This window comes from Myotis nattereri (genome assembly GCF_964212035.1).
Source record: "Myotis nattereri genome assembly, chromosome: 12".
Taxonomy (NCBI): Eukaryota; Metazoa; Chordata; class Mammalia; order Chiroptera; family Vespertilionidae; genus Myotis; species Myotis nattereri.
The window spans coordinates 58,794,635-58,821,093 of NC_138087.1; the positions used below are offsets into that span (position 1 = coordinate 58,794,635).

At 41.6% G+C, this 26,459-nt stretch overlaps 1 protein-coding gene across 5 annotated transcripts in view; it reads left to right on the top strand.

The window, feature by feature from the left end:
- Positions 1 to 26,459, top strand: part of PLPPR1 (phospholipid phosphatase related 1) — a 193,747-nt gene that overhangs the window by 154,499 nt on the left and 12,789 nt on the right. For 4 of the 5 annotated variants that reach the window (XM_081103584.1, XM_081103586.1, XM_081103583.1 and 1 more), the window contains exons 3-5: positions 2,590 to 2,778; positions 15,901 to 16,033; positions 23,527 to 23,777. In XM_081103584.1, the coding sequence (XP_080959710.1) occupies positions 2,590 to 2,778; positions 15,901 to 16,033; positions 23,527 to 23,777 (573 nt within the window). The remainder of the gene's footprint in view (positions 1 to 2,589; positions 2,779 to 15,900; positions 16,034 to 23,526; positions 23,778 to 26,459) is intronic. The other variant, XM_081103587.1, reaches the window with a different exon arrangement.

The following is a 26,459-nucleotide window of genomic DNA, read 5'->3' on the forward strand; positions in this document are numbered from 1 at the left end:
TAATGTATGCATTTATTCCATCCGAACTGTTTTTGGCTATTCATCTCTTATATTGGTCTGCCTTTTTTTGTTAATTTTTTCATTGATTATAGGTACTTGTATAACATATGTACTATTACATAATGCTTTATGTATCATATGCTACGCAAAGACTTTCTCCAAGTCTTCTTATTTAATTCCACTTTCCATGTTATGTTATGCTCATTAGGGTATTTCCCCCCACTGTGGCTCAGAAAAGCCAAAGTTATATGTCTAGGATTATAAAGCCAGTCAGTGGCAGAACAGAGACCAAAGGCTAGGCCTTCATCTCCAAATTATGGGGGTATTTTCCTTCTTAATTCTTCCTTATGATATCAGAGTATAATGGCTAAATGTGGCACATCATGACCAAGAGAACATTCAGCTACCCTCAGGAATGATTTCCAGGGCCACCTTCCTTTGGTACATAACTGAGAAGAAATTGAACACAGTTTGTGTATCCTTTCTCTAACCCTCAATATCATCTTTAAAAGCTGAGCAGCCCAAGTCCTTGTTAGCATATCCTACTCCCACAGGGCAGCAGGCCTCTACAAATGGACATAGTGGACAACACCTTCAATTTTATGGAGTTTCTGATTGGTTGGTTGATTTTGGGTAAGTCATGGGCTTATGTCTTTGCCCTCACTCTCTGATACACTATACACTACACTACACACACACACACACACACACACACACACACATTCACACTCACTCAGATGAGTCTATACCACCATTGCCTCTCCCCTGCTCTCTCAGCTTCTATCAGGTCATATAAATGAGTGCTCTGCAATTGCTCCAGACTTTACAGACTGATGGAAAACACTCGTATCATCTCAGCCTCTTCTCTCAGCTTTGTGCCCTTCCCAGCTATGACTGTTTGTGACATTCACTTTTCTCTGATCTGCAGAGATCCTGGGTAGAAACACAGTGCTCTCAACCCTGAGAGGCTGGATTTCAAGTAGTGGTGGATTCTGCCTTCTGAATCCTTGTGGAATGATCAGGAATTAATGCATTTTCATATACAGGGTATATTGGATTGTCGTTCTTAGAAAGAGACAGCTGAGGGCAATCCCTGGTACATAAGCTCCTTACACCTCATTATCCCCCCCCCACCTCCACCCCCATCCCCACCCCACAGCCATAGCTGCTCCTTTCTCACTGACATCGTCAACCTTTCCACCAGCTCTTGGGTCCAGCACGGCTTCACCATCTGCTCATGTGACACCAACATGATGGCTTCCCTCCATGCATCCCCCCTAAAGGGGGCTGGAGAAGGCAACAGAGATGGCAAGTGTGCCAGCTGGCACCAGTGGTGTAAACCTAGACAGTGATGAACCGTGGCCCAGACAGAGAGGAAGAAGGGAGGATGCTGATAGCTAATTGTGCAGTGTCATCAGTGCAGCAAGGCAGACAGGCCTCTCTGCGCCTGGAAGTGGAATCAATGTGGTGTTTCTGTCCCTGCAGTAAATGCATAAGCTTTTTTTTTTTTTAATATATGGTACGAGAGAATATTCCATGGAAAAGAAATCGAGAATTGAATTGTTCTATTTTTGCATCTGTGCATCTCTAACTGACATCACTGGGGACTCTCTGGGCAGTTTGAGATTGCTTGAAAATGACAGGAAGGGGTTCATGGCTACTCATGGGGGAGCAAAGGGCAAGGGTACTCATGCCAATGGGTCTGTTCTGTCCCATAGTCTGCCCAAGTTCCCACCTACCTCTACCACCCTGAGTCTCCAAGCTTTCCTGTTCTTTACGTCATGCCCTGCAATTAATTGGTTCATTCACTCATTCGTTCAATGCTCTCTGGATGCTGCTTTCAGGGTTAAATTGGTCAGGCAGCTATTCAAAATTTCAAATTTAGACATATGACCATTATTGTTGATTTCAATATATTTGATGTTAAGACAATTCTATGTCCTAAAAGTTTCTATTAAGTCCGTTTACAATTTACACCATATGTATGTGTATGTGTATATGTATGTTTTTGCTTTTGTTTACCTCATTTTTATCTTTCCCGTTTTCCAGTGAAAGTAGTAGCCTTCCTTCCTTCCTTCCTTCCTTCCTTCCTTCCTTCCTTCCTTCCTTCCTTCCTTCTTTCGCCATTCATTCATGATTTCCCTGCCTCTAATATTTTATAATAAGGTAAGTCTACCTCTCACAGTTTATGGAACTTCTCATGAACAGATCTCACATCTACATCTTGCCAATTCTTCTGCCACTGCCCTTTGACTTTTCACCTCTGTCCTGAATGGAAACATTGCCTTGGCTCCCGCGCACCCTCTGAGAGGGTGGCCGCAGAGGCTGGGTCCCCTGCTCGCCTCGCTGTGCTGTGCCTCTCAGATGGGAGCTGTGCGTTATTTGCTGGAAGGTTTAGATAACAGATGTTACAAGGCAGACAGGCGAGCACACACTCGCAGAGCCCGGAGCATGCCGAGCCAGGCACGCACACACGCGCCAATACCAATACCAGGAGAGCTGCGGGGTGATGGAGGGACTGTGCTCTGAGGGGCGAGCGCTGCTGCGAAGCCCTGCTAATGCCTCTGTGTGGCCATGCTGTATTTTCAGCTTGTCATCATGGCCGGGACAGTGCTGCTTGCCTACTACTTCGAATGCACTGACACTTTTCAGGTGCACATCCAAGGATTCTTCTGCCAGGACGGAGACTTAATGAAGCCTTACCCGGGGACAGAGGAAGAAAGCTTCATCACCCCTCTGGTGCTCTATTGTGTGCTGGCTGCCACCCCGACTGCTATTGTAAGTACAGAAATAGACTCCCTGCTTTGTCCTCAGAGGCTAAACCACATTTCTGACTGCCTTCTCTCCTCTTTCCTCCCTTCCTGGGCATTCAGCAGCAGCCTTATCAGGGGTGTCCTGTTTCAGCCAAAACAGAGTCAGTGGGACTCTGCAATAAAAGCTCATTGAAATAGGTCTTGTCTTTTATAAGTGGCTTTTGCTTTCTGGTATCTGAATTTAAATATATATATGTGTGTGTGTGTGTGTGTGTGTGTGTGTGTGTGTGTGTGTCATAACTCAACAGGCATGGTCGGCTAATGTGTGAAGGACAGCTACTGTGCTCTTTACAAAATATATGGTGAGTGGTTTGTATTAAGAAGAGGTCTTGAATGCAAATGCTGGGGTTGATCTAAAGCCTCTGGATCAGAGTGGAGTAGAATCCCCGGGGCCTGTGTCTCCTGATGTTTTGATTGAACTTCCAGAGATGAGAGCAATCGCTTGACCTGATATTTGCTCTGATTCATTCTTGATGCTCTGGTTCTGTTCACGTTACATCACATTCAATTAAGTTGTAACTTTACCTTCATTTATTTCATTCCTTTCTCTCATGAGGCCAAAACAAAGGCCAGACAATCCTTTAGGGAAACTGTTTCAAAGCATAAAGCTCACATATTTGGATTATCTGGTAAAGTGATTTAACACTTAGACATTTTAATTTTAAAAATGACTTGGCGAGGGTTTTAAAAGAAACATTTCTGTGCCAAAACATCCTACAAAGTCAGATTGTTTGGGATGTAATCTCAGTGATCATTTCCCCACTTTTCTTCCAATAAATGCTTTCCTAACTCTGCCTCCTCCCCAAGCTGCCCTCTCCTTCTCCCTTCTTTTTTGGACAGTAATATAAATACTTGCTGGTGCGCTGAGGAATATACTGATTGCTCAGGCATTCAGCTCCAGTATTGTTTTCTATGCATATTTTTGCTTGCTTTAAGATGAGAAAAGGAATAAACTTTTGAAAGGTAATGTAGACATAAGGAATCATAATGCTTTATTATTTTAATCATTTTGATAAGACTGCTGTAGGGATGAGGGTCAGCACTGATTAAACATGATGTGTCAGAGTGATTAATACAACCAGTTTTGCAATCCGACACCTAGATTCAAATGCTGGCTGTGTGACTTTGGGCAAGCCACTCTTTGCCTGCCCCCGCCCCCATAAAAAATGGGGGTAATGTGACAACTATTTCATAGAGTTGTCTCAAGACTTAAATCAGATGATACATAAACATGACTTAGCTCGGTGTCTGGCATGTATGTACTAAGTGGTTAGAAGCAAGGGAGAAAGAACCTGTCTGGAAACCCAACCACAAAGCACCCTCAATAGTCACAACAATCTCACTTAGGATTGTCGATGCAAGCATATAGAAAAGGACTGGAAGATTCGCCTACCTAAAAATAAACATTTCTATCAGAAGAAAAAGTATATAAAACCTGCAAAAAAGTTTGCAGCATGTGAGACTCAAATGTAAATATCCTTCATACTTAAAAAGATGAACTTCCCGAAGTAAAAATGGGAGAGGACAAGAATAGACAAGTAGCAAAACCATGAGTTGGCTGTGTGCATATAAACAATTCTAAACTCACCGATTATTAAAGAAACGTAATATTTAAAAATACAGCACTTTTCCCATAGAAAATTGACAAATGTTTTAAAGAGACATAGCCCGTGTTGTTGAAGGTGCGGATGCTTTTATTCAGTTCTAGTCAGAGTGTAAGGTGATATTTTCTTCCTGAAGAGCAGCTTGTCAGAGATGTACTAAGAGTTTTATAAACTTCAGAACCAATCATTAATTCCATTTTCTGAATTTATGTTATGGAAATAACCAGAGTTTTAAAGATTTGTCTAAAGGGATTTTCATCTCAGCAGTAGTTTAAAAGTTTAAAAAAAAAAACTTGGAACTAGCTAAATACACAATATTATAGGATTGTGTAAATACAGTATGGGTCAGCCATGTTTTTGAAACACCTTTCATAGCAATGAAACCTGCTTGTGATTTATTGTTAAGATTTTTTAAAGGCTAAAAATTGAATATAGAAGGGAAACCTTTTTCCCTTCTCCAAGATAATCTAAACTTCCCTTAATTTTCTGGCTTTGTTTCCCTAGAAAAAGAAAGAGAATAGAATAAATGTTTAAACATGTCTAAAATGCTCTATGTTGCTAGGCAAAAATAAGCCCTGATTGGTGAATCCCTCTGGACTCAGAGAACTATAATTAGCCAAGGAGGTACCATGCTTTGACGTTCGAGGGCAGAGACGCCAGAAACTTGGCATGTCCATTTGGGGGCATGTCCGTGAAAGCTATGCCTATATCAGCTCCTACAGGACATGAGGCTTTTTAGCCTGGTGGGTCCTGCATCCTCTTATATACCTGTGGTCCCCTTACACCTGAGCTGTAATGCTCTGCTGGACCACGGCAAGGACACGTGCTGAAGAGGAGCATGTGATGCTGCCCCGTGGGCAACCTATGATTCCTCCCAAGGGGACCAAGGCCACGTGTAGGATGTGGTTGTCTATGGGTCTTAATATTTAATAGACCCTAAGAAGATACCTTGTGCGTGTTGCAAGTATAATCCCAAATGTGTACTTATATATAAAAACACTAGTAATAAATAAACTAAAATTTACAATGATTATCTCTGAGTATTAATGGTACAGCTCATTTTTTAAATTCTCTTTAGTATTTTTATGTATTTCTTTCCACTTCTGCATGAATGCATATTATTTTCAAATCAAAAAATATATTTTAAAACAAATGGTATACTCCAGTTCTTCTGGCAATAATTATGAAATGACCACTCTTTAATAAGACTTGAAAATGGCAATTCTAAAAAGCATAGCCACACATGGTCAAAAAACAAATATAGAAAAATAGAACTAGGTCCCAGCTAGTTCTATGTATGACTGGGCGGATATTGGCTCCACTTTTATTTTCTTCCTGAATGAGGGGCCTTGCTAGGAACCAGGGCTGATTACAGCTGATGGGTTCATGGCAGAGAGCCATGTGGCCTTTGAACCCAGCTGATGGTGCTTGATCTTCCCCCCAAGGTCAAAACAAAGCACAAAGCACAAAGTAAGTAAGCAGCATCAGGTCAAAACACAGAACTCTCCAGACACTCAGAGACATTGCCTGGGAGCAAGGAGCTATGTTCATTTCTTCTGCCCCATCCTAGGGGGAGGGATGGCTCATCCAAAAGCAGTCTTTATTGGGCCACGGGGACACAGATGCCAAGAGCCAACTCAGCACAGGCCCTGCTTCTGAGTGTGCACCCTTCATTCTTCACCTTGCAGAGTGGTCCAACTCAGGTTTGATCTGACAGGTGAGGCAGGGATCCCCAGCATGGCTTTGCCTCCAGTGACTGTGTGACCTCTGGTAAGTCATGTTCCCTCCATGGGCTCACTGTCTCATCTGCAAATAAGAGGAGGGGTTGGGCTAAATGAGCTCTCCAGTTCTGATCTTTCATGAGAGCTAGAAAAAGAGCATTCTGATCGATAGGCTCCAAATGTCAGATTCTCGATCCCCAGGTCTCAACTTTCTTTCTGGAGTTTAATTTTACAATCCTGTACCTGGTCCGGTGTTTCATAGAACTGTAGCTTTTTGGTTATGTTCTCTTTTTTTTTTTTTTATTCCTCCTTAAACGTAATCCTATTTTCCCTGGAGTCAAAAGCAGGCAGGGGTCCTCTGGGGTAACGCATTCGTGTGGCACTAATGGCAATGTTCAAAAAAGTAGCTCGAACTAGACCAGCCCTTGGTTTTGTCTGCATTCTCAAGCACATTCCCCATAGGAACACCTAGCACCCTGCACTGCACTGTGTCTCTGTGGACACGCATCCACAGCCCCATTTAAACTGCAGGGACGCACAAGAAAGACCCGAGGAGAACAACAATGTGTTTGACCTGTCACTTCCTGTTTCTCCTTTGTGCTTTGTCAGAAAAGATCAGCGTCGTGTTGAGGCAAGATCACGTGGGAGAAACTGCACAGGGACAGGCCCTGCTGGCCCAGACCTTCAGAAACAAACAGTCAGAGCTTGGAGGATTTATTGTGTCCAGAACCCTTCAGCTAAAAGTGGTGGCCCATGCTTCCCAGAAATCTATAGGGCGCACTCGGACCAGCCTGGAAACCCTGGCTGACTACTGCCTCGGGCCTCCTCAATAAACTCAGCCACTCCTAGTCCAAGGCAGAGAGCCGTTTAGATAAGAGGATTTAACTGGGCAGAGAATCTGATTTACCCTTATTTGATCTCCGCTCCAGTGCCACAGGGCATGAGAAAATGGCTATTAAACCTTTTTCCTGGTCTCACAACAAACTAACAGGGGAGTATTTAGCAGTGAAGCTGCAGAGCATTTGACACCCAGCCGGAGAGAACTGGGACAGCCCGCCATTTGCATGCAGTGTGCACGCACGCACAAGCTCAGCTAGAATTTCCCAGGGAAGGAAGGGACAAGCACAGTTTGATAGAAAGGCTCAATGTGGAGGAAGTTATGAACCTTCACTTAGGGGGTGTCGGGGCTGTAAGCTCTCACAGTGAATATAAAAGCCCCAAGCACACTGTGGATCACAGAGTGGGCTCAGTAAATGCAAGTCTGTGTGCGGGCTGCTGCGCGCACAGCTGCTGAAGCAAGGGGCCATTGTAGGACCTTGTCCTGCCTCCTCATCCGCCCCTTCCAGGCTCTGAGCATCTCATCTGTTGAAAGCCCTTTGAAGGCCTCATAATTCACATCTTTTTTCCTTTTGTACGTTACCACAGGACTTTTTTGTGTGGTTTTTTTGTTTGTTTTTGTTTTGTTATTGTTGTTGTTTTTTTCCCATAAGCATACTTTCTTTGTTGCTAACGTACAATTTACAATTTTTTCTGGGAAAGATTTACGTGAATTTTTAACCCATAGACACAGACAATAGGGTGGTGAAGGCCTGGGGTGGTGGATGGGGCCGGCTAGAAGGGGCTTATGGAGGTAAAAAGAGGACATGTATAATACTTTTAACAATAAAGATTTAATTTAAAAAACGATGTAAAGAAACAAATTCATTTCCCCGTGTTCAGTCCGTGAGTGCTCTCAATTCCTTTACAGATTGTTTTCTGCCCTGACATTGTTCCACAGGGAGATTTGCTTACCACCTTCGAGATAGCTCTTCTAATGGTCAGTGACTAGTGACCGTTTTAAGGAGCTTTGATCATGCGTGTCTTCAAAAGACTATTGTTTGCCGAAAAGATATGAGGATCAATTTCCTTGGTGATCATCACGCATTTTACTTTTTATTGAGAGCAGTATTTTAACTAACTCATTTTAAATTCCCATTTCTCTTGTATCCACTGTCCAGAAAAAAAGGCATAAGAGACGACTATGCTTTAGAAATGCAGGGTATCACCTTGGAGCTACATTTTCTAACCAGTGTGAATTTAAGACAGCCTTCTGAATGGGTAGATGCAGCCCCTGGATTAAGACCAGCAGGGAGGCTGCAATCGATGAAACACTTATTATCTCAGTTGCTGAATGATTTTCAAAATGCCATCCATCATCCCAATGACCTTGATTCTAGCGCAAGCCTGGAGCTTTGAAAAACATAAGAAGTGCCTCGAGCTGACTTCCTTTATTTACACTTAGGTGTGATGAAGCAGAAGTCAAGAGCTCTTAAAACAACCAAAACTGAGCAGTGATGGTGGGAATGCAGACTGGTGCAGCCACTATGGAAGACAGTATGGAGTTTCCTTAAAAAACTGAAAATGGAACTCCCATTTGACCCTGTGATCCCACTTCTAGGAATATAACCCAAGAAACCAGAAACACCAATCAGAAAGGATATATGCACCCCTATGTTCATAGCAGCACAATTCACCATAGCTAAGATCTGGAAACAGCCTAAGTGCCCATCAGTAGATGAATGGATTAGAAAACTGTGGTACATCTACACGATGGAATACTATGCTGCTGTAAAAAGGAAGGAACTCTTACCATTTGCAACGTCATGGATGGAACTGGAGAGCATTATGCTAAGTGAAATAAGCCAGTCAATGAAGGAAAAATACCACATGATCTCACTCATTCATGGATAATAGAGACCATTATAAACTTTTGAACAGTAATAGATACAGAGGCAGAGCTGCCTCAAACAGATTGTCAAACTGCAGCGGGAAGGCCGGGGAGGGTTGGGGGGCAGGAGGTAGGGGGGTAAGAGATCAACTAAAGGACTTGTATGCATGCATATAAGCATAACCAATGGACATAAGACACTGGGGGATAGGGGAGGCTAGGGGACTGTCTAGGGCGGGGTGATAAAATGGACACATATGTAATACCCTTTGTAATACTTTAAGCAATAAAAAAAAAACAAAAAAAAAACTGAGCAGTGAGAGGACCAGCCCCTCTCTGCAGACCTGGTTGGCCAGTGACACCCAGCAGGAAAGATTTAAGCAGAGTATGAAGACATTGGCAGGCAGGACTGGAGCATAGTCTACATGTATAAAAATCTCCTAGGCCCTGACCGGTTTGGCTCAGCGGATAGAGCGAAGGCCTGCGGACTCAGGGGTCCCAGGTTCGATTCCAGTCAAGGGCATGTACCTTGGTTGGGGGCACATCCCCAGTAGGGGGTGTGCAGGAGGCAGCTGATGGATGTTTCTCTCTCATCGATGTTTCTAACTCTCTATCCCTCTCCCTTCCTCTCTGTAAAAAATCAGTAAAATATATATTTTTGTAAAAAGCCACCCATTAAAAAAAAAAATCTCCTGTGTCACTTTTAAATAAAACCTACAGCAAAAACCATGTCTGTTCATCTTGGAAATGCTCATGCCTATGGAAGCTTCTCAGAAAGCACATTGGAAGCTTCTAAAAATCCCTGGGACTGCCCTAGCCGGTTTGGCTCCGAGGATAGATATCAGCCCAGGCGCTAAAGGGTCCCGGGTTCAATTCCAGTCAAGGGCACGTACCTCGGTTGCACCCTGGCCCTGGTCGGGGCGTGTGGGTGAGGCAACCAACCGATGTGTCTCTCTCAAAACAATGTTTCTCTTTCTGTCTCTCTCCCTCCCTTCCACTCTCTCTTAAAATCAATGGAAAAATACACTCAGGTGAGGATTAACAAAAAAATTTATAAATAAAAATTTCCAGGACTGAAAGCTCTGAAGCCACTTAGACATTAATATTGGGACATGTGGAAAGAACCCTCTCCTCTTCCTCAGAGCAAAACTCAGAGAGGGGACTGCCAGCCTCTGCTGTCCTTCAGGAACCCAGTGGATCAGGACATCCGGAGTGTGAGGCTGCGTCTACTTTGCTTCAAGGGAAGAGAAACATTATCACTAACATATTCTAGGCATTAGGTCAGTAACTGGATATATAAGTTCCACGCTGGGCCTGGAGAGCTTAACCGACAGGGCTGAGATTGAAGCCCGCAATGTGATTTCAGTTTCCCTTAATCAGCCTCTCTTGTCAGCTCCTATCATAAAGCAAAGATGTTGGAGCTGCAAAGGAACCTTCATGGTCTTCTAGTCCAACAGATGAGAGCCTGACAGAATGACAGATCAGAAACTGAGGCGCAGAGAGGTTCCAGGTCAAACGCCTGGTTGGAGCAATGCAGAGCTGGAGTCACACCATGGCTCCTGGCTCCAGGACCAAGGCCAGTGATTTTTTAAAAATCAATGCCAACAGGCATACTTACCTAGATAGACCAGGAAGCAAAGGCAACAATCATGCTTTGAGCACTTATAGATGTTTTGACATATATTTTTTAATACTCTCAACAATTTTCTACAACAGTTATTACCCTCATGTTCAATATCATGAACAAAGGGGGAAAAGTGAGGCTTAAAAAGATTCAATTACTTCCCCAAAGTCACACATCAAGAAGGAAGAGAGCCGTAATTTCAACTTCACAGCCCACAGTCAAAAAACAGCACTGACTTTGACCTTGCCAATTATCAGAGCTACACCTAGCATGTGTGTGCACCTAAAATATATAGTCCAGTAATTCTAGATGCCCTTTTTAATGACAACTACATACAACATGGAGTGAATCCCTGTTACAATATAGAATTATAATACATCTTACAGTGTGTATTTTTTTCTGTAGACTGTTTATAATTTGAAATCTAAAAACTGTTCCCTAAATATTTTGCATTTATATCACTTATTAATCACTCACCAGATCTCCTATAAAACATTGTGAAGAAATGAAGTCTAAAAGATAGCACACCAAACTGATATACTACATTCTAGGGTTATTTATTTATTTGCCATTTGGGTTTCCATATTTTAAAGACAACTTTATCAAGATAGAATCGTTACCTCATTACTTTAAAGTATATTTACTGTTATCTAAGTGTCTTTTGTCTCTTGGGATTATTGCAGGTATAGCTGGGGGGTGAGAAATGCACTAATGGAATCCATTTGCAGTTCATTCATTGCCAGATCTAGAGTTTGGCCTTGATGATTTCTCACCAGAAGGTGTTCTCATTTGCCATGAGTGATACGATGTTTGTCAGCTAACAATGAGAAAGGCCATAATAGGGCAGCCAGAATGGAACACATGGTGCATCCCACATGCCCCAGCTGCTCTCTGAACAGAGTGGTAGATAGAGGCAGAGTGTGTGTGGCAACGATACAGATGGATGAACCCAGCCATTGCCAAAATCAGAGTCATAAATCTGACACAATGTGCTAAATGGGATCCAACGTGGGCTGGAGGCCTGGCAGGAAAAGAGACCCCTTCCCCTGATCAGGAAGAATCCTCCCTCTCCCTTTCTCCAAGCAGAATCAGGCCCTAGATGAGACTATGGGATCCAGTGGATGGAGAAATAGCACCCTATGTGTGGTCAGGAAAATGAACATCCATGAAGCCCACTCACTGGGACCGAGAGCTAGATTGTTTCCTATCAGCCTTAACTAAACACTAGGAAGAGCTTCCTAACAAAGTGTAAGATGACCCCCCTTCCTCCCTCCCTTTCTTTCTTCCTTTCTTTTGTAAACATTCATTATCACTTAATATATTCTAGGCATTAGGTCAATAACTAAATATATAGATTAGTATAGATATCCTTGCTCTGATTTTTTTTTTTTTATGCTTCATACCTCAATTGTGGTTTGAATATTGTTGGCTATTGATAATATTTTTTTGTGTGCTGCTAATCACTTTGACATGAGAGTCTTGAGACATTTCACTTATGGATTTATTTGAACCCCATACCCTTTTGCCTAAGTTCTATTTGGTCTACTATACCTTGAAGTGATTTTGTTTCAGTTTTTTTTTATGTACTTTAAATATATATATTTATTGATTGATTTCAGAGAGGGAGAGAGAGATAGAAATATCAATGGTGAGAGAATTATTGATTGGCTGCCTCCTGCACACCCTCCACCGGGGATCGAGCCCGCAACCCAGGCATGTGCCCTTGACTGGAATAGAATCCTGGACCCTTCAGTCCGCAGGCTGATGCTCTATCCACTGAGCCAAACTGGCCAGGGCTGTACATGTACTTTTTAACAAGAATAGGTTGTGTATAGATTTTCTCACATATCTTCTTGCCTTTTTCTTTAATCCTCACTTGAGGATACTTTTTCCATTGCTTTCAGAGAGATGAAGGGAGGGAGGGGGGAAGGGAGGGAGGGAGGGAGGGAAAAATAGAAACATCCATGGGAGACAACCACTGGTTGCCTCCCACACACACCCTTACCAGGTGTGGGGAGCGAACCACAAGCTAGATACATGCCATTGACTGGAAATTGAACCCATGACCCTTCAGTGCTCAGGCCAACGCTCTAACCACTGAACACACCAGCCAGAGCCATTTTCTTGCTTTTTTGCCCTCTTGCACGAGCAGTAGAAAGCTTCAATGAATGTAGAACTTCTAGAATTTTCAGAGCTCTTTCCTATACAGTAAGAATGTTTTCATCTTCTGAAATGGCTGTGACAAGCAATGCTTTTTTTCTCTTAGTTTGTTTGTGTCACTCCCCTAACCCCCACAGATGTGTCTCCAATGTTAGAACAATTCCCTCTCCAAAACTGGTGAATGAAAATGAATCTATAAGTAAATCTTGTTTGGAAAAGATCACTTACTATGTGTTCCTTAGTCCTTGGTTTCTATTTATTCTTTTTTTAAAAAAATATATTTCATTGATTTTATACAGAGAGGAAGGGAGAGAGATAGAGAGTCAGAAACATCGATGAGAGAGAAACATCGACCAGCCGCCTCCTACACATCCCCCACCGGGGATGTGCCCGCAACCCAGGTACATGCCCTTGACCGGAATCGAACCCAGGACCTTTCAGTCCGCAGGCCGACGCTCCATCCACTGAGCCAAACCGGTTTCGGCTTCTATTTATTCTTAAGCAATACACCACTAATTGCATGTTGTCTAGTCCATATTAGGAATTTCCTGCAGTGTTCATCTTCAGAGAAACTAAGGTCAGAGGGTTCTATCCATAAGAAGAGCCTCTAAAAATTCAATGTTTTATTTGTTCAACAAATATTAAGTCTACTATATACTGGCCCTGTTCTAGGTACCATACAGGGAAGGCAAAAGTTCTTCCCATAAGGACATCATAGTCCAATGAAGAGGGACATACAAACAGTAATTGTAGCTAATTGGCTAGATGTCAGGATAGATATCTATATGATGTATTGTGGGAGCAATGACAAGACAGGGTCTACCTTTTCCCGAGGGGGCCTGACAAGGCTTTGAAAAGAGCAGTGACATTTCCAGTGAGTCTGGAAAGATAAATAATAGAAATCACTTTTCTTTTTTTTTATAATCTTCCTCATTAAACCTATATTCCAAAAGACCTTCATTACTCTGACATGCTTAATTCATTCAACATTGATTAATTACCATGTACCTTCCACTGGGTTAGGCCCCTGGGATGCAATAGAGAATAAGAGAGGCATGACATCCCGTAACAGAGAATAACAATAATAATATGTAATTATTTGCGATAAGACCTAGAAAGGAGAAACACGAGGTAAGAGATTCGTGTACAACAAGAATGCCTGAGCTAGTCTGTGGAATAAAACTCCCTCAAGGAAATACTATCCCCTGTATCCGAGCATCCATGAATTTACCCCCATCTGTTCACTAAGATAAAGAAGAGCAATGCAGTTCCATCATGAACAGTCGGGACAAACAAAGCCCCATGGCATCTTATTTTGGCAGCAATCGGTCTTAGGGGCAAAGAGGGAGGACTGGGTTCTTGAAGCCATTCAGGTATTTTTACATGACAGAGCTCAGTAACTCGTTGTTAATTCCCAGGGATGTTAGCCCAGAATATTCCAGCACTGGCCAAGGTGATCCATGCTGGCCCATCGTTTGCCTGTCTGACCCTGACTTCTGTCTATTCCAATTGACTTCCCACCCGTTCTGACTGCCTACAGTTCTATTTCTGCTATTACTAGTCTTCCTTGTACTTTAGTGTCATATGAGTTTTTCAGTGATTAAGGCATATTGCATTTAACTTGTTTTGTTTTCTATGTTCTCATTGTTAAACACAAATTCAACAGATATTTTTACTGAGTCACTAGTGAGTAAGAGTGTAGTGGTTAAGAGGAAGAACGCTGGAGCCTGGAGCCAGGCTCTCTTGGCTTCAAAGTTAGGGTTTGTGACTTACTAGCTATGATGACCGTGGACAAATTATTTAACCCCCATATACCGCATGGGTCTTAGCTGCACAACCAGGTGACAGTGTCTATTTAGAGGCCACATCCTAGAGCTGCTTCAGACACAGTCTGCCTGTGTGTGGCCAAGTCCCCGAGACTTTCAATTTCCTCACTTGTAAAAGGAAAGGGCAAACATCTATAAATGATTCCAATTTTAAAATTCTATAGTTTAAATTCCATCACCCATGTGCCATTCACGATATTGTTATTTGTATTCATCTAAACAGATATTAATGACGGGGGAATGTAAGGCGTGGGAATTCTTAAACATTGGTAGAGTTTATCTGAGACCACAGGATATATAAAGCAAAGAAGAGCATCTATCCGATCACATTCCCCTGGGGCTGTGGTTGGCAAACTGCGGCTCGTGAGCCACATGCGGCTCTTTGGCCCCTTGAGTGTGGCTCTTCCACAAAATACCACGTGCGGGCGCGCATGTACAGTGCAATTGAAACTTCGTGGCCCATGCGCAGAAGTCGGTTTTCGGCCTGGGCTAGTCTGTTTTGAAGAAGTACTGTTGATATTTGGCTCTGTTGACTAGTGAGTTTGCCAACCACTGCCCTGGGGCAATGTTGAAATAAAGGATTAGGAAAATAAAAGTGGCATATGAGGTGGTGGGAAGTGTGGACTTCAGCACTCAGCTATTCTGGGTACCTCACGTGCCAGTGTGTGCTCTAATAGACGATGATAACTATTAACTTTCTATTCTTCATTGGTGGTTCTCAGTCTTCAATTATGGCAGTGTCAGAGTTGGTAACAACTTTCTCATGCTAGTCCCTTGTTTTAAATGGGAGTACACTGTGCTGGGAGCTAAAGCATAGGGAAGAAATATAAGATGTAGTTTCTGTCATTAGGGAGCTTATAATCTATGCAAAGGCATTATGATTTAAATTATAATACACATGTATTAGTTCAAGATAACAAGAAAGAGGAGCCAATCATAAAGAAGGGACAGTCAACCAGTTTAGAGGAGGAGAAATATAGCTCAGGCAAACATTCAAATAGACTTTATCATGTCAATAAAGGTAAGATTGCATATCACGAAGTAATAACTTATTGTGCTGTGTGCATATAGTGTCTTGTTGGGAACACTGGCTTTCCCACTTATTTCTCAGTATTGCAACTCACATATGGAGTTAAAAAAAAATTCAATCCCAGCATGAATAAACCTTGTCATAAATTCTATTACAGTTCTTTGTTTTAACTGATGTTTTATGGCCTTAGGATTTAATATTATAGTCTGAAAGTGATCTGAGATTAATTATTGCTTTCTCTAATACTCTCAACAAGTTCAAATGCAAACTATTCTTTAACTCTCCACCTCCCCAACATGATATCTTTTAAAAGGATTCTGGAGCCTCAGAAGCTCTTTGTGTTGTTTGTGAATCCACTGGTCTTTTCTATCAGACAGCTCTCCAATTTGACGTTTCATACACATTCCTTCTGCAGATTTTTATTGGTGAGATATCCATGTATTTCATCAAGTCAACCCGAGAATCTCTGATTGCCCAGGAGAAAACAATTCTAACCGGAGAATGCTGTTACCTGAATCCCTTACTCCGAAGGATCGTAAGATTCATAGGTGAGTACAAGAGCGTGCTGAACTGAGTCACGCTTATGGGTAAAACCTACTAAACTTAGTGAAGACAAACCCACTGGAGCCAGGTGCTTTGAGGCTTTTACCAAGTGCAGACACTGAGCCTGGTCATAGCACCAAGCCACATTTTTGACCCTTGAAGCGGAGAGGTACTTATTTTAACAAAATAATGCTTTTGCTACCAAGGATGAGAAGAAACTTGGGATTCTAATAGATTTCTGGGAAGGCTAAGTTGATAAACCTTGCTGCATAGTGATTTGACAATATATGTCAATGGTCTTAAAAATAACTGTTATTTTAAACCCAACATTCCACTTTAAAGTATCTGTCCAAGGGAAATTATCAGAGACATAGATAACTTTTTATGGACTGAAATTACTTTATCATAATATAAATTAGAAATATATAATAATACGATTTTTAAAAATAATGCTACCACGATGAGTTGCAATCTCAGAAAATGGTATTTGTAAGAATTATTAATGAAAGGAGAAATATTCAGGGTACAATGTTATGTGAAAAAAAGTCAAGACACTATGAATCTGTAATTATTTTAAAATAAAAAGGATACCACGTTATATAAATGTATGTATGTGGTATGTGCATATGTATTTGTTTGTGTATGTGCATCTCAGAAAAAAATTAAAGGGAAATGTGCTCAAAGTTAACTGTTGTCTCTTTTGTCTTGTAGGATAATGGGTGAATAATTTTTATTATTTTGCTTTCTGTTGTTCTGTATTTTCAAATTTTTATCATGAATATGTATAATTTTAAAATAAGAAAATTAGCTAATCATTATTTTTTTTTAAAAAAAAAAAAAAAAGAGAGGGGTGGCAAAATAAAGGCTATTCAGAAAGATGGCCCCGTTCTTTAACATCATCTCCAATGTACAAAGCACTGCTGAAAGTGGCACCGCAGGTCTCCTGTTCCTTGTCTTCTCTAGTCTGTGTGGCATAGACTTCAACAGATAGCCCCTCACCCCATTCCACAGATCCAAATTCAATGTTAAATGAGAAAATGACAAGAATCGCAAAGTAAAGGGGAAAACATTCTAATTAAGCCATCTCCTCCTGTAGATAAATGTTATTGTGTTGACCTTGCCAGGGAGGATTGAATTCCTTGGATTCACAAATCCAACAATACATTTTTTCCCCAAGATTATCATTATAAGATGTCCCACCTCCCAGGCATTGTGTATAGACGCTCATAACTAAACTCCTCTACCCATTTCTAAACCTTGTATAATTTCTTAGATTTCATGTACATGATGTGTGAAGGAAGAAAAGGCATTGACTGAACTAACAAATGTGACCAGGGTGCTCCCTTTTCTCATTTCTTCACTCCCCTTCCCTTATACCATTTCCTTTGGTATTGCATGACATTGAAGAACAATACAAAGATTTAAGTTCTCAAAAGATAAGCACCTATATTTTGCTTTTTCAGCAGCAAAACAAAATAAAGAAGTCACATTTTCCCCAAAATTCATGAAGATAAGTTGAGTTATATCCTTTTCATACACAGATATACTTGAATAAATATTTTCATGTAAATATCAATTATTCAATAGTAACTTTTTAATTTAATATTGAAAAGCATTAGAATTCGCTGAGGGTTTTTTGGGTTGTTTCATATAGAAGAAAATAAACTAACTTTCTCTTCCTGAATAACTACCTTTTTTTTTTTTTTTAAGTTAAAGAAAAAAAAAATGGATGCAAATATGCTAAGATTAGACTGTTAGCACCTAAAATAGCCTGTTACCCAGAACCTATTTATTGTTGGCCTTTCATTTGGAATCACATAAGTGCTTTATTATTACTTCTAATAAAAACTTAATTACATTCCAAGCAAGTCTTCTGCCATTTAGGTCAGGTCTAAGGAATTGGTAGCACTGGGCAGAATAGAAAGTCCCTTGGTAAATAGTTAATTCATGTAACACTAATTAATTGCCATAAATTAAGTGTGATCTAAATGAAGCATGAATATTTTAAATGCAGTTTCAAAGGTCATAGTATTTTATGGTTATAAGAATTGATACCCTGAGACAAGTCTAATGTTAGCCTTTTCAAGCACTAGAAAATCCTTCTCAGTTTTGAAAGTCATTAAAATGTACTTTATCTGAAAAGAGACTTTATTTGATTCAATCAATCCATTTCTACTTGCATTTACTTTCTGTACTTCAATTATAGAAACTTGGAAACTGATCATATTCATTCAACCTTGAGTGAATAATTTGTTGGGCATGTATTATACATTAGGCACTGATTAGGGTATTAAAGACATATTAGTGAGCCAAATAGAAAGAGATTTGTTCCTCATTGAATTTATATTCTCGTGGGAGAAACCAGACATTAAACAAATAAGTAAATTATAGCGTTTGTTGGAAAAGTGCTATGGGGGAAAATAATAATGTAGAAAAGGGAAATAAGGAGTTTGTGGAGGCAGATATGCAGTTTTAAATGGGGTGGGAGAACCTGTTTTACAATGAGAACTGTCTAAAGGTGGCAGTGATGTCATAGGAGGACAGGGACCATCCCAGCCAACCAAGTGCCTAGTGAACTAGGCTAGCTCCATGTGCTGATTGAGGAAGCTGAGCCTGGTGGGTGCTCTAAAAGTAATTTTCAGTGCCCAGGCACCCAACTTTAGTTCTGAGACAAGAGTTTAAAAGAAAAAAATGTCAGGAGCAACCCAGGTGGAGATATTTCTAGACTCAGCAGCAGGAACCGGAGTTGAAGAAAAGATACATCGATCAGGTGGAAAAGCCAAGATGGATCTTAGGGGAAGTAAATGGAACCTCAGCATCCAGACTCCATGAGTAGGCAAGCCACCAGACTTTGAGACTAAGCTGTTGGTTACTTCTGCCTGGCCTGGCTCAGTGGTTGAGCATCAACCTGTGAATCAGGAGGTCACAGTTCAGTTCCCGGTGGGGCACATGCTCAGGTTGTGGGCTCAATCACCAGTGTGGGGCCTGCAGGGCCAATCAGTGATTCTCATCACTGACGTTGCTATCTCTCTCTCCCTCTCTGAAATCAATAAAAATATATTTATTTAAAAAGATGTTTGGTACTTCCTACTACATATCAGGATTGGCCCTGTGGGTGGAGGTCAAGGGTGCAAGGAGGGGAGGTACGCTGAAGCTGAGAGCTTTAATTGATCTAAAAGGCATAGCCAGGATTAGCCTCTGCTCAAGGCCCAGGAAGTGCGGTGAGGCTGTTTGGGGTTACTCTGCTCAGTGCGGAGAACAAATCTCACTTTTGAAGGACATTTGAGAGAGAAAGCACTGAGTTGCTGTCCTCGGAGGTGGGAAGTAAAGAAGATATTCTTGTGGAGACTTTTTTTAAAGTCACAAAAACATTATTTAATTTTATGCTCCAGGGAAGTAGAAGTATATTTGTTATTTCATTAGTAAAAATATTTGGGGGTGTTTCTAGTGGATTACTCACCATCTTTATTAAGTAGTTATCCTTCATCTTCACTTATGATGATGAATAGTTATAATATGACAAATAGAGGATATTTTTTTAATATCATGAGTAAGGTACTAAATGTGTTGTTTGAAGTTGTTAGAATTATAGGGTTCTTGTCTCTTCCCTCTGTTTCAAAACTATTTTTATAATCAACTTATTTAAAATACTGAGGGCATCTACTTTCCTCAGATATAAAAATAATAACACCTATATATAGCTCACAATTTACAAAATGTTTTTATAACTATTTCTATGATTTGCATAATAAACCTGTGATATAAAGTAACTGAGGTTCAGATTAATTAATTTAAATAAAACCTATACTTAGAATTAAAACCATGTCATCAAGACAAGTAGACTGCTGTCAGTCTTGGGTGTTTTTGTGAAGTCTAGAGGAGACCGAGACCAAAGAATCTTGAACTTATGAAATTAACTATCCAAGGAACTGATACATTTAATTCTGTCAGAAACTTCTTTTAGAAGCATAAGATAATATTTAATATCTATAGATCAATTTACACCAATGGTGTTTATATTACACTATTTAAAAAAAGCTGATTCCTTGCCTAAGGGATGAGAAAAGTGCCTCATTCAGTGATTACATATAGATATTCTGTCATATTCTTGGTGGAAAATTGCTGGCTAAAAATTCAAGGAATTTTTGTTCTGTTGTTCAAGGCAATACATTCATCAGGGGCATGCTCTAAATCCTCCCATTTTCTCAGTGTGTGTGTGTGTGTGTGTGTGTATGTGTGTGTGTGTGTGTTACCAAGCCTACAGAGCTAAAGCGCTTTTTTCATGGCCTAATGTCTACCCATACTTTTTAAAGAACATTAAAGTATAAGCGTAGAGGGTAATGATTAAATGTATGGATTTATATCCATACTATTTAGTTTCTAATCTCAGCTCTGCTACTTATTAGCTGTGTGAACTTGGTCATGTTATTTGACCTCTCTATGCCTCAATTTCTTCATTGGTGAAATGTGGAAATAATAATAGTGTCTACCTCATAGAATTGTGGTGGGGATTAAGAGCAGTAATACTTTGAAGTATTTAGAATAATACCTAGTACATACTAAGCACAGTGTATTAACTTCCATTATTTTATCTTTATTATTACTATTTTCAAGTATCCATGGCAGTCCTAATCAAACATCTCTCCAGCTCAGTATGTCCTTGCAAGAAAATGAGATGGACATGGTAACTACAGATAAGCAATCTTCATTAGGAAACTTCTCGTGTGAATAAGGCGTGTTAAGGAGAAAGCATTTTCCTATCTTCCCATCATGCTAATCAGGCGCCCTGTTGCTCTGATCCCATGCTGCATGTGAAACTTCTCTGATGGGGTGTGCAGAGCTTCTGGGCTACACCTTGAGAGGCACAGGATTTCCCAAATTGTTCTGGAGATTGCTATCCTTCCCCTGGAATTTGACAACCAGCATGAGGCAGGGAGCATGGGAGTGGCCCTTGACTCCTGCAGCCAGATCGGGAGGGCTCTCTGTCCTCCTTGGGTGGGTGACATCCTCAGCCAAACCCTCCCCTAGCCTAGAGTTGATCTTGAAACCCAGTGGTCTGGTCCTCCAGACCATGGCTCTTGGTCATCGCAGCCAAGCCTCTTCAGAATTCCAAAGAAACGAAGCAACAACAATAAGGCTGGGCCCACAGCTTTAGACTGTGTTGTGTCTGCTGTAAATCCATTCAGAAACATAACCAGCTCCTGGGGCAGGGAGCACCACTGGGAGCCGAGCCCTACGGTAAATAGAACCCACAAGGAGGAAGAGTGACAGAGATGAAAAAAGCATCTGTTAAATTTTCAAAAATAGGATCTCACCTAAAGGCTTTTAGACACCAGTTTTAGGGTACCTAAACATGTTTTAAATGCCTTCAAATAATACCTTGCAATATAGGAGACCATCAGTGGTGTTCCGGCTGACTCGGAGGACAAACACAGCTATTTTTAGCTTCTGAGGCTTGTAAAATACACACAAGGAGCTCAGAGTGGAGCGCCAGGCATGGAGGGCGTTTCTTACAAAAGCGCTGTGGGATCTGCCGTTGTCTGTGAATCACCCGCGCTGCAGGTCCCACCGCCCTTTGTTGGCGTGGCCTGTGCCAGGTGGGTGTTGCCCAGCCTGCTGCAGTGCCCTTTTAAGGATACATCAAATGCACCAGAATGAAATGTTTGGGCAGCGGATGCTTCTTAAGCCATCAGGAGAGGTAGACGTAGTCCAGGGGAGGCAGAGGAGAGGGGAAAGCAACTTTCAGCAATGTTATCGCGCGACAGCCAAGAGAGCCGGCTGTCACCATCACCGTGGCCACAGAGCTGGCACTGCAGACACGCGCCAAGGAGCCTCGGAATCCTCTGTCGCAGAAAGAACGAACCCGCCCTCGTTGGAAGCACTTCTGACAAATACAATGCCAGAGGAAAACGCTGTCACTTTCCCCTTTCAAATCATAAATTACCCTCGTTTCCTGGAAAAGAATGTCTAGACGGACTTACTGCCCCCTCGAAAGAGCCCCAGACCTGCTCTTGGAGAATCCCGCTTGAAGATGAAAAAAAAAAAAAATTCTAACCATTCAGACTTGCAGAATGTAGGGGTGAAAATTGCCACGAATGATCAATGAGCGCCTGCTCTGGGAGGTCAGACCCTGCGAGGGTGAGCTGGCTGATGCCGTTGAAAGAGCCAGTTCTCATTGTGAGAATGTGAATCCTGGCAAAGCCACAAAAAAGAAAATTGTAGCAATCAATACAGATCACAGTGAAACCGGATGAAGCTTTCAGCCACACCTGTCTCCATTCTGCTATAATGGATTAACTTTCGAGTGCTGATATCAGCACAATTTGCAGATTCAGGACATTGAATATGGGAGTCAAAATTGGGTAGAACTTTAATTGAAACTATAGCAGACCCTTGACATTCACCAGGGTAATGCTGCCTCTCACACGTGCCAACTTCTCCCATAATTGAGCTGCATTTGGAAAGTCGACTTTATCCCTTTAAGCAACTTGTATACACACCTGGGCTCTGAATAGCCTCTCTTGATATACTTAACAGATAATCTCTACATGTACTCTCTAGGCTTTGGAAGAATTCACAGTGGGGCTTCCTGTGAGGAAATCTGCCCATCATTTCCACACTTAGCAGGGTGAGTCCTGTGGAATTTACCAGAGAACAGAGAGAATCCAGGAAATAAAGCCCAACCACAGGATTCTCAGCCAAACAGCGGTGTGTGTGATAGGAAGAATGATGCCCTCCTCTCGCAAAATGTCCGCATCTAAACCCTGGAAACTGTGGACATGGCACCTTACATGACAAGGGGGAACTTACAGGTGTGATTAAATTAAGGGTCTTCAGATGAGGCTCATGTCCTGGATTATCCAGGTGGACCCAATACAATCAAAGGGTCCTTATAAGAGGGAAGCAAGGGAGAGTCAGAGAAGGAGAGTGGAAGCCGAGGTCATAATGATATGATTGCTGAAAAGGGGGGTGGGGGTCACATGATAGGAATGAAGGCATCTTGTAGAAGCTTGAAAAGGCAAGGAATGAATTCTACCCTGGAGTTTCCAGAAGGAATAAACCCTGCCTACACTTTGTTATTAGCCCAGTGAAACCTGTTTTATATTTCTGACCTTCAGAACTGCGCGAGGATACATTTGTGTTGTTCTGAGCCACTCAGTTTATGGTAATTTGTTACAGCAGCAATAGGCAAACTAATACAGTCAACAGCATCTGTCTTTAATCCTCTTTACTTCTTCTCATTTTCTCTTCCCAACATCAAAAGAAACACGCAATTCAATCAAGGTTTCCGGAATGATCTTTTCTCTCTCTTTTAAGGACAACTCCCCAGCCTCATTCACTCTGATAGATAACACCTGCTAGGAGAAGTTGCATTTCCAAACAGCATCAGGGAGAAACTGTTTTCAATAGGTTATCCTGGACTCAGTGTTTCCTCTTAGAGATAAAACCAGTCAACAGTGTGTGGCACCATTTCTAATTCTTTTCAATCTTCTTCTAGGGGTATTTGCGTTTGGGCTTTTTGCTACTGACATTTTTGTAAACGCCGGACAAGTAGTCACTGGGCACCTAACGCCATACTTCTTGACGGTGTGCAAGCCGAACTACACCAGTACGGACTGCCGAGCCCACCACCAGTTCATAAACAATGGGAACATTTGTACCGGGGACCTGGAAGTGATTGAAAAGGCTCGGAGATCCTTTCCTTCCAAACACGCTGCCCTGAGCGTTTACTCCGCCTTATATGCCACGGTGAGTCTGCGAATCTGGCCGTCTCTCCCAAGTGGAGCGATGGCTGGGATGTGTCTTTCTGCCGTCCTCGCCCCCATTCTTTCATCAAAGTCTTGTTACAAAGTGTTTCTCCTGGGTGATATCATGCTGTTGCCCCCACCCTGCCAGAGGATATTAGTTCTGGAAAGAAGGTTGATAATCAATTAGTCAAATCTCCCCATTTTACTGATGCAGAAACTGAGGTCCTGAGAACAGCTAAGAACAGAGTTAGAGCTGGTACCCAGGTTTCTGGCTTTTGCCAAAGTTTTGGTTGGTTCCAGGACGGCACAGACTCCTCACACCTGCCTACAGATTGGCAGGTGTGGGCCATAAAGGAACGGCTGGCCCTGCAGTGCACACACCCCGGGGAAAGACAGCTTCCCTCGCTCCTCCTGACACTTCTCCATTGCGTTGCCACACGGATGGCTGATCCCACAACCCCCAACACTTCACTGCTCCCTGCTCTCCAGAGCTCTCTGGCTTTGGTGCCCCCACTGAGGTATAATGTTCTCTACATTTTTTGCTGTTATCACAGAGAAAGCCTAAAGTGCAACTCATCTTAAAATACAAGGAGAAATGATGGTCTCTCTTTTTTTTTTTCTAATCTTTAATTTCTTCCACGTGGGAAATGATCTCATTTCACCTTCCTCTGGCCTCTGCTTCTGTGGGGGCTAGAAGAAATAATAATACTTTCCCTCCCACCTTCTAAGTGATTCTGGCTGTGCTAATTATCAAATTAACAGAGATAGATTAACAAGGGCAAAACCCAAAAGTTCAATATATATGCACTGGGAGTTCTCATAGGCATGAAAATTCCAAAAAACAATGAAGCCGCCTTGGGTATATAAGACATTTTGGACAAAAGAGAAAGGTGGGGAACAGGAAATTAGATTTCAGAAGTGAGGATGGGCGAGTCGCAGGTAATTGAGAGAAAGCAGAACACACTGGCAGGAAAATCCTTGCTAGGCATCTCAGAAATGGCGGGACACAGGGCCAGCTAGCTGCTAGGCTCCAGCCCCAAGCCCTCCTGTTTACCACACTTAATTCAAATTAGGCTATCGGCAGCATCCTAAGATCTCCCTCCTGAAACAGGTTTCTCTGAATCCCCTGGGCAGGAAAAGTGGGGAGGTCCTGTTTCTTAATAAACAGCTTAAAATCAATATCCCAAAAAGGCAGCTTCAGGGTGGAAAAACTTTGGTTCCCTTCATTTGCATAGAACTGACAGTTAGGGATAAGATCAAAGGCTGAATATGATAGGCAGTTAGCATGGAAGTGCAACTATTGGTGGAAAATATCCCTTTCCCTTCCTTCTACCCATTTTGTACTCAGGAGATGGCTGGTCTAGTGATTCTCAATGAAAGGTGAGGGAAGGAGAAGACAGAGAAAACACCCCTTCAAACTGCCCATTCTGCCCAGAGCATCTGAGCATGCCCCCCACCCCCGGGGAGCACGTCCCCATCCCCTCCCTGAGAGTCTGCCTCTGAGGGAAGAGAGTTCCTGCAATTACTCTGAATTACACACATTCCGGGAGGAAAAGAGCGGCTCTGTCTCTTTCGTAGACTTTAAGATAATCGCTAAATATTCTCTCTAAAACAAAGTTTCCTTGGAGTCCCATTTACAGGATCACATCCATAGCACCAATTTACCAACCACCAATTATCCAAAATGTCTTCTTCATTATTCCTTTAAGATATTTCTTTAATGAATGTGTGATGAAAGTTATTTCAGCTGCCCCTCCCCCCACAGTAAGAAAACACAAACATAAATCATAGAAAAGCCTCAATTTACGAAGCAGATCCATTATAGCTCAGTGAGGCTTCTTCACTTTATTTAAACAAACAAACAAACAAACAACTATGCCAGGTTTCTTTTCTTTCAAGCAAAGAAAGTCCTCTCCGCAGGCATTCACCATATTTTTTCATATTCAAAATATTGACTTGCCTTAAGTTATCTAGAACCTAAGTTATATGAAGCATGTACTTTTAAAATATTTTTATTGATTTTGAGAGAGAGAGAGAGAGAGAAACATCGATGTGAGAGCGCTCAACCCAGGCATGTGTCCTGACCAGGAATCCTTTCAGTGTATGGGTTGACACCCAACCAACTGAGCCACACCAGCCAGGGTGAAGCAATGTACTTTTGCACCATTTTCTATATTTTTATCAGGCTCAACTCATTGCTATGTGAAATTAATTTTGTAATACCATTATAAAAATTAATAAACTGCCCTCATCAAGTAAGATATAAATTTATTTTGGGGGAGAAAAAGTAAGTAGAGCCAGCTCACTCAGAATAGATGCAGCTATAGCACATTTTCAAGGATTCAGATATAAGCCAATTCAAGTCACGCCTCTCTATAAACCCTGATACAAGATTCCAATTGTGCAAACATTTCTGAGCTTCTATTATGTGTGAAGTCCTTTCAGAAATTACTCAACAGATATTTCCTAAGTACTAGTTCATACTGTGAAGAATGCTAATTAACTGTAGGCCTCATACTCTGAATAGTCTGTAATTTAATAGGAAAGATTTATAAAGGTTATATTTAAAAACAATATAGAAAAACTAAACTTAAATATACCTGGTATAAATGTTACATAGCATTGCTTACACAGCCTCAGAATGGTAATAACATGCTGTATTTATGTAGCTCTGATCTCACCA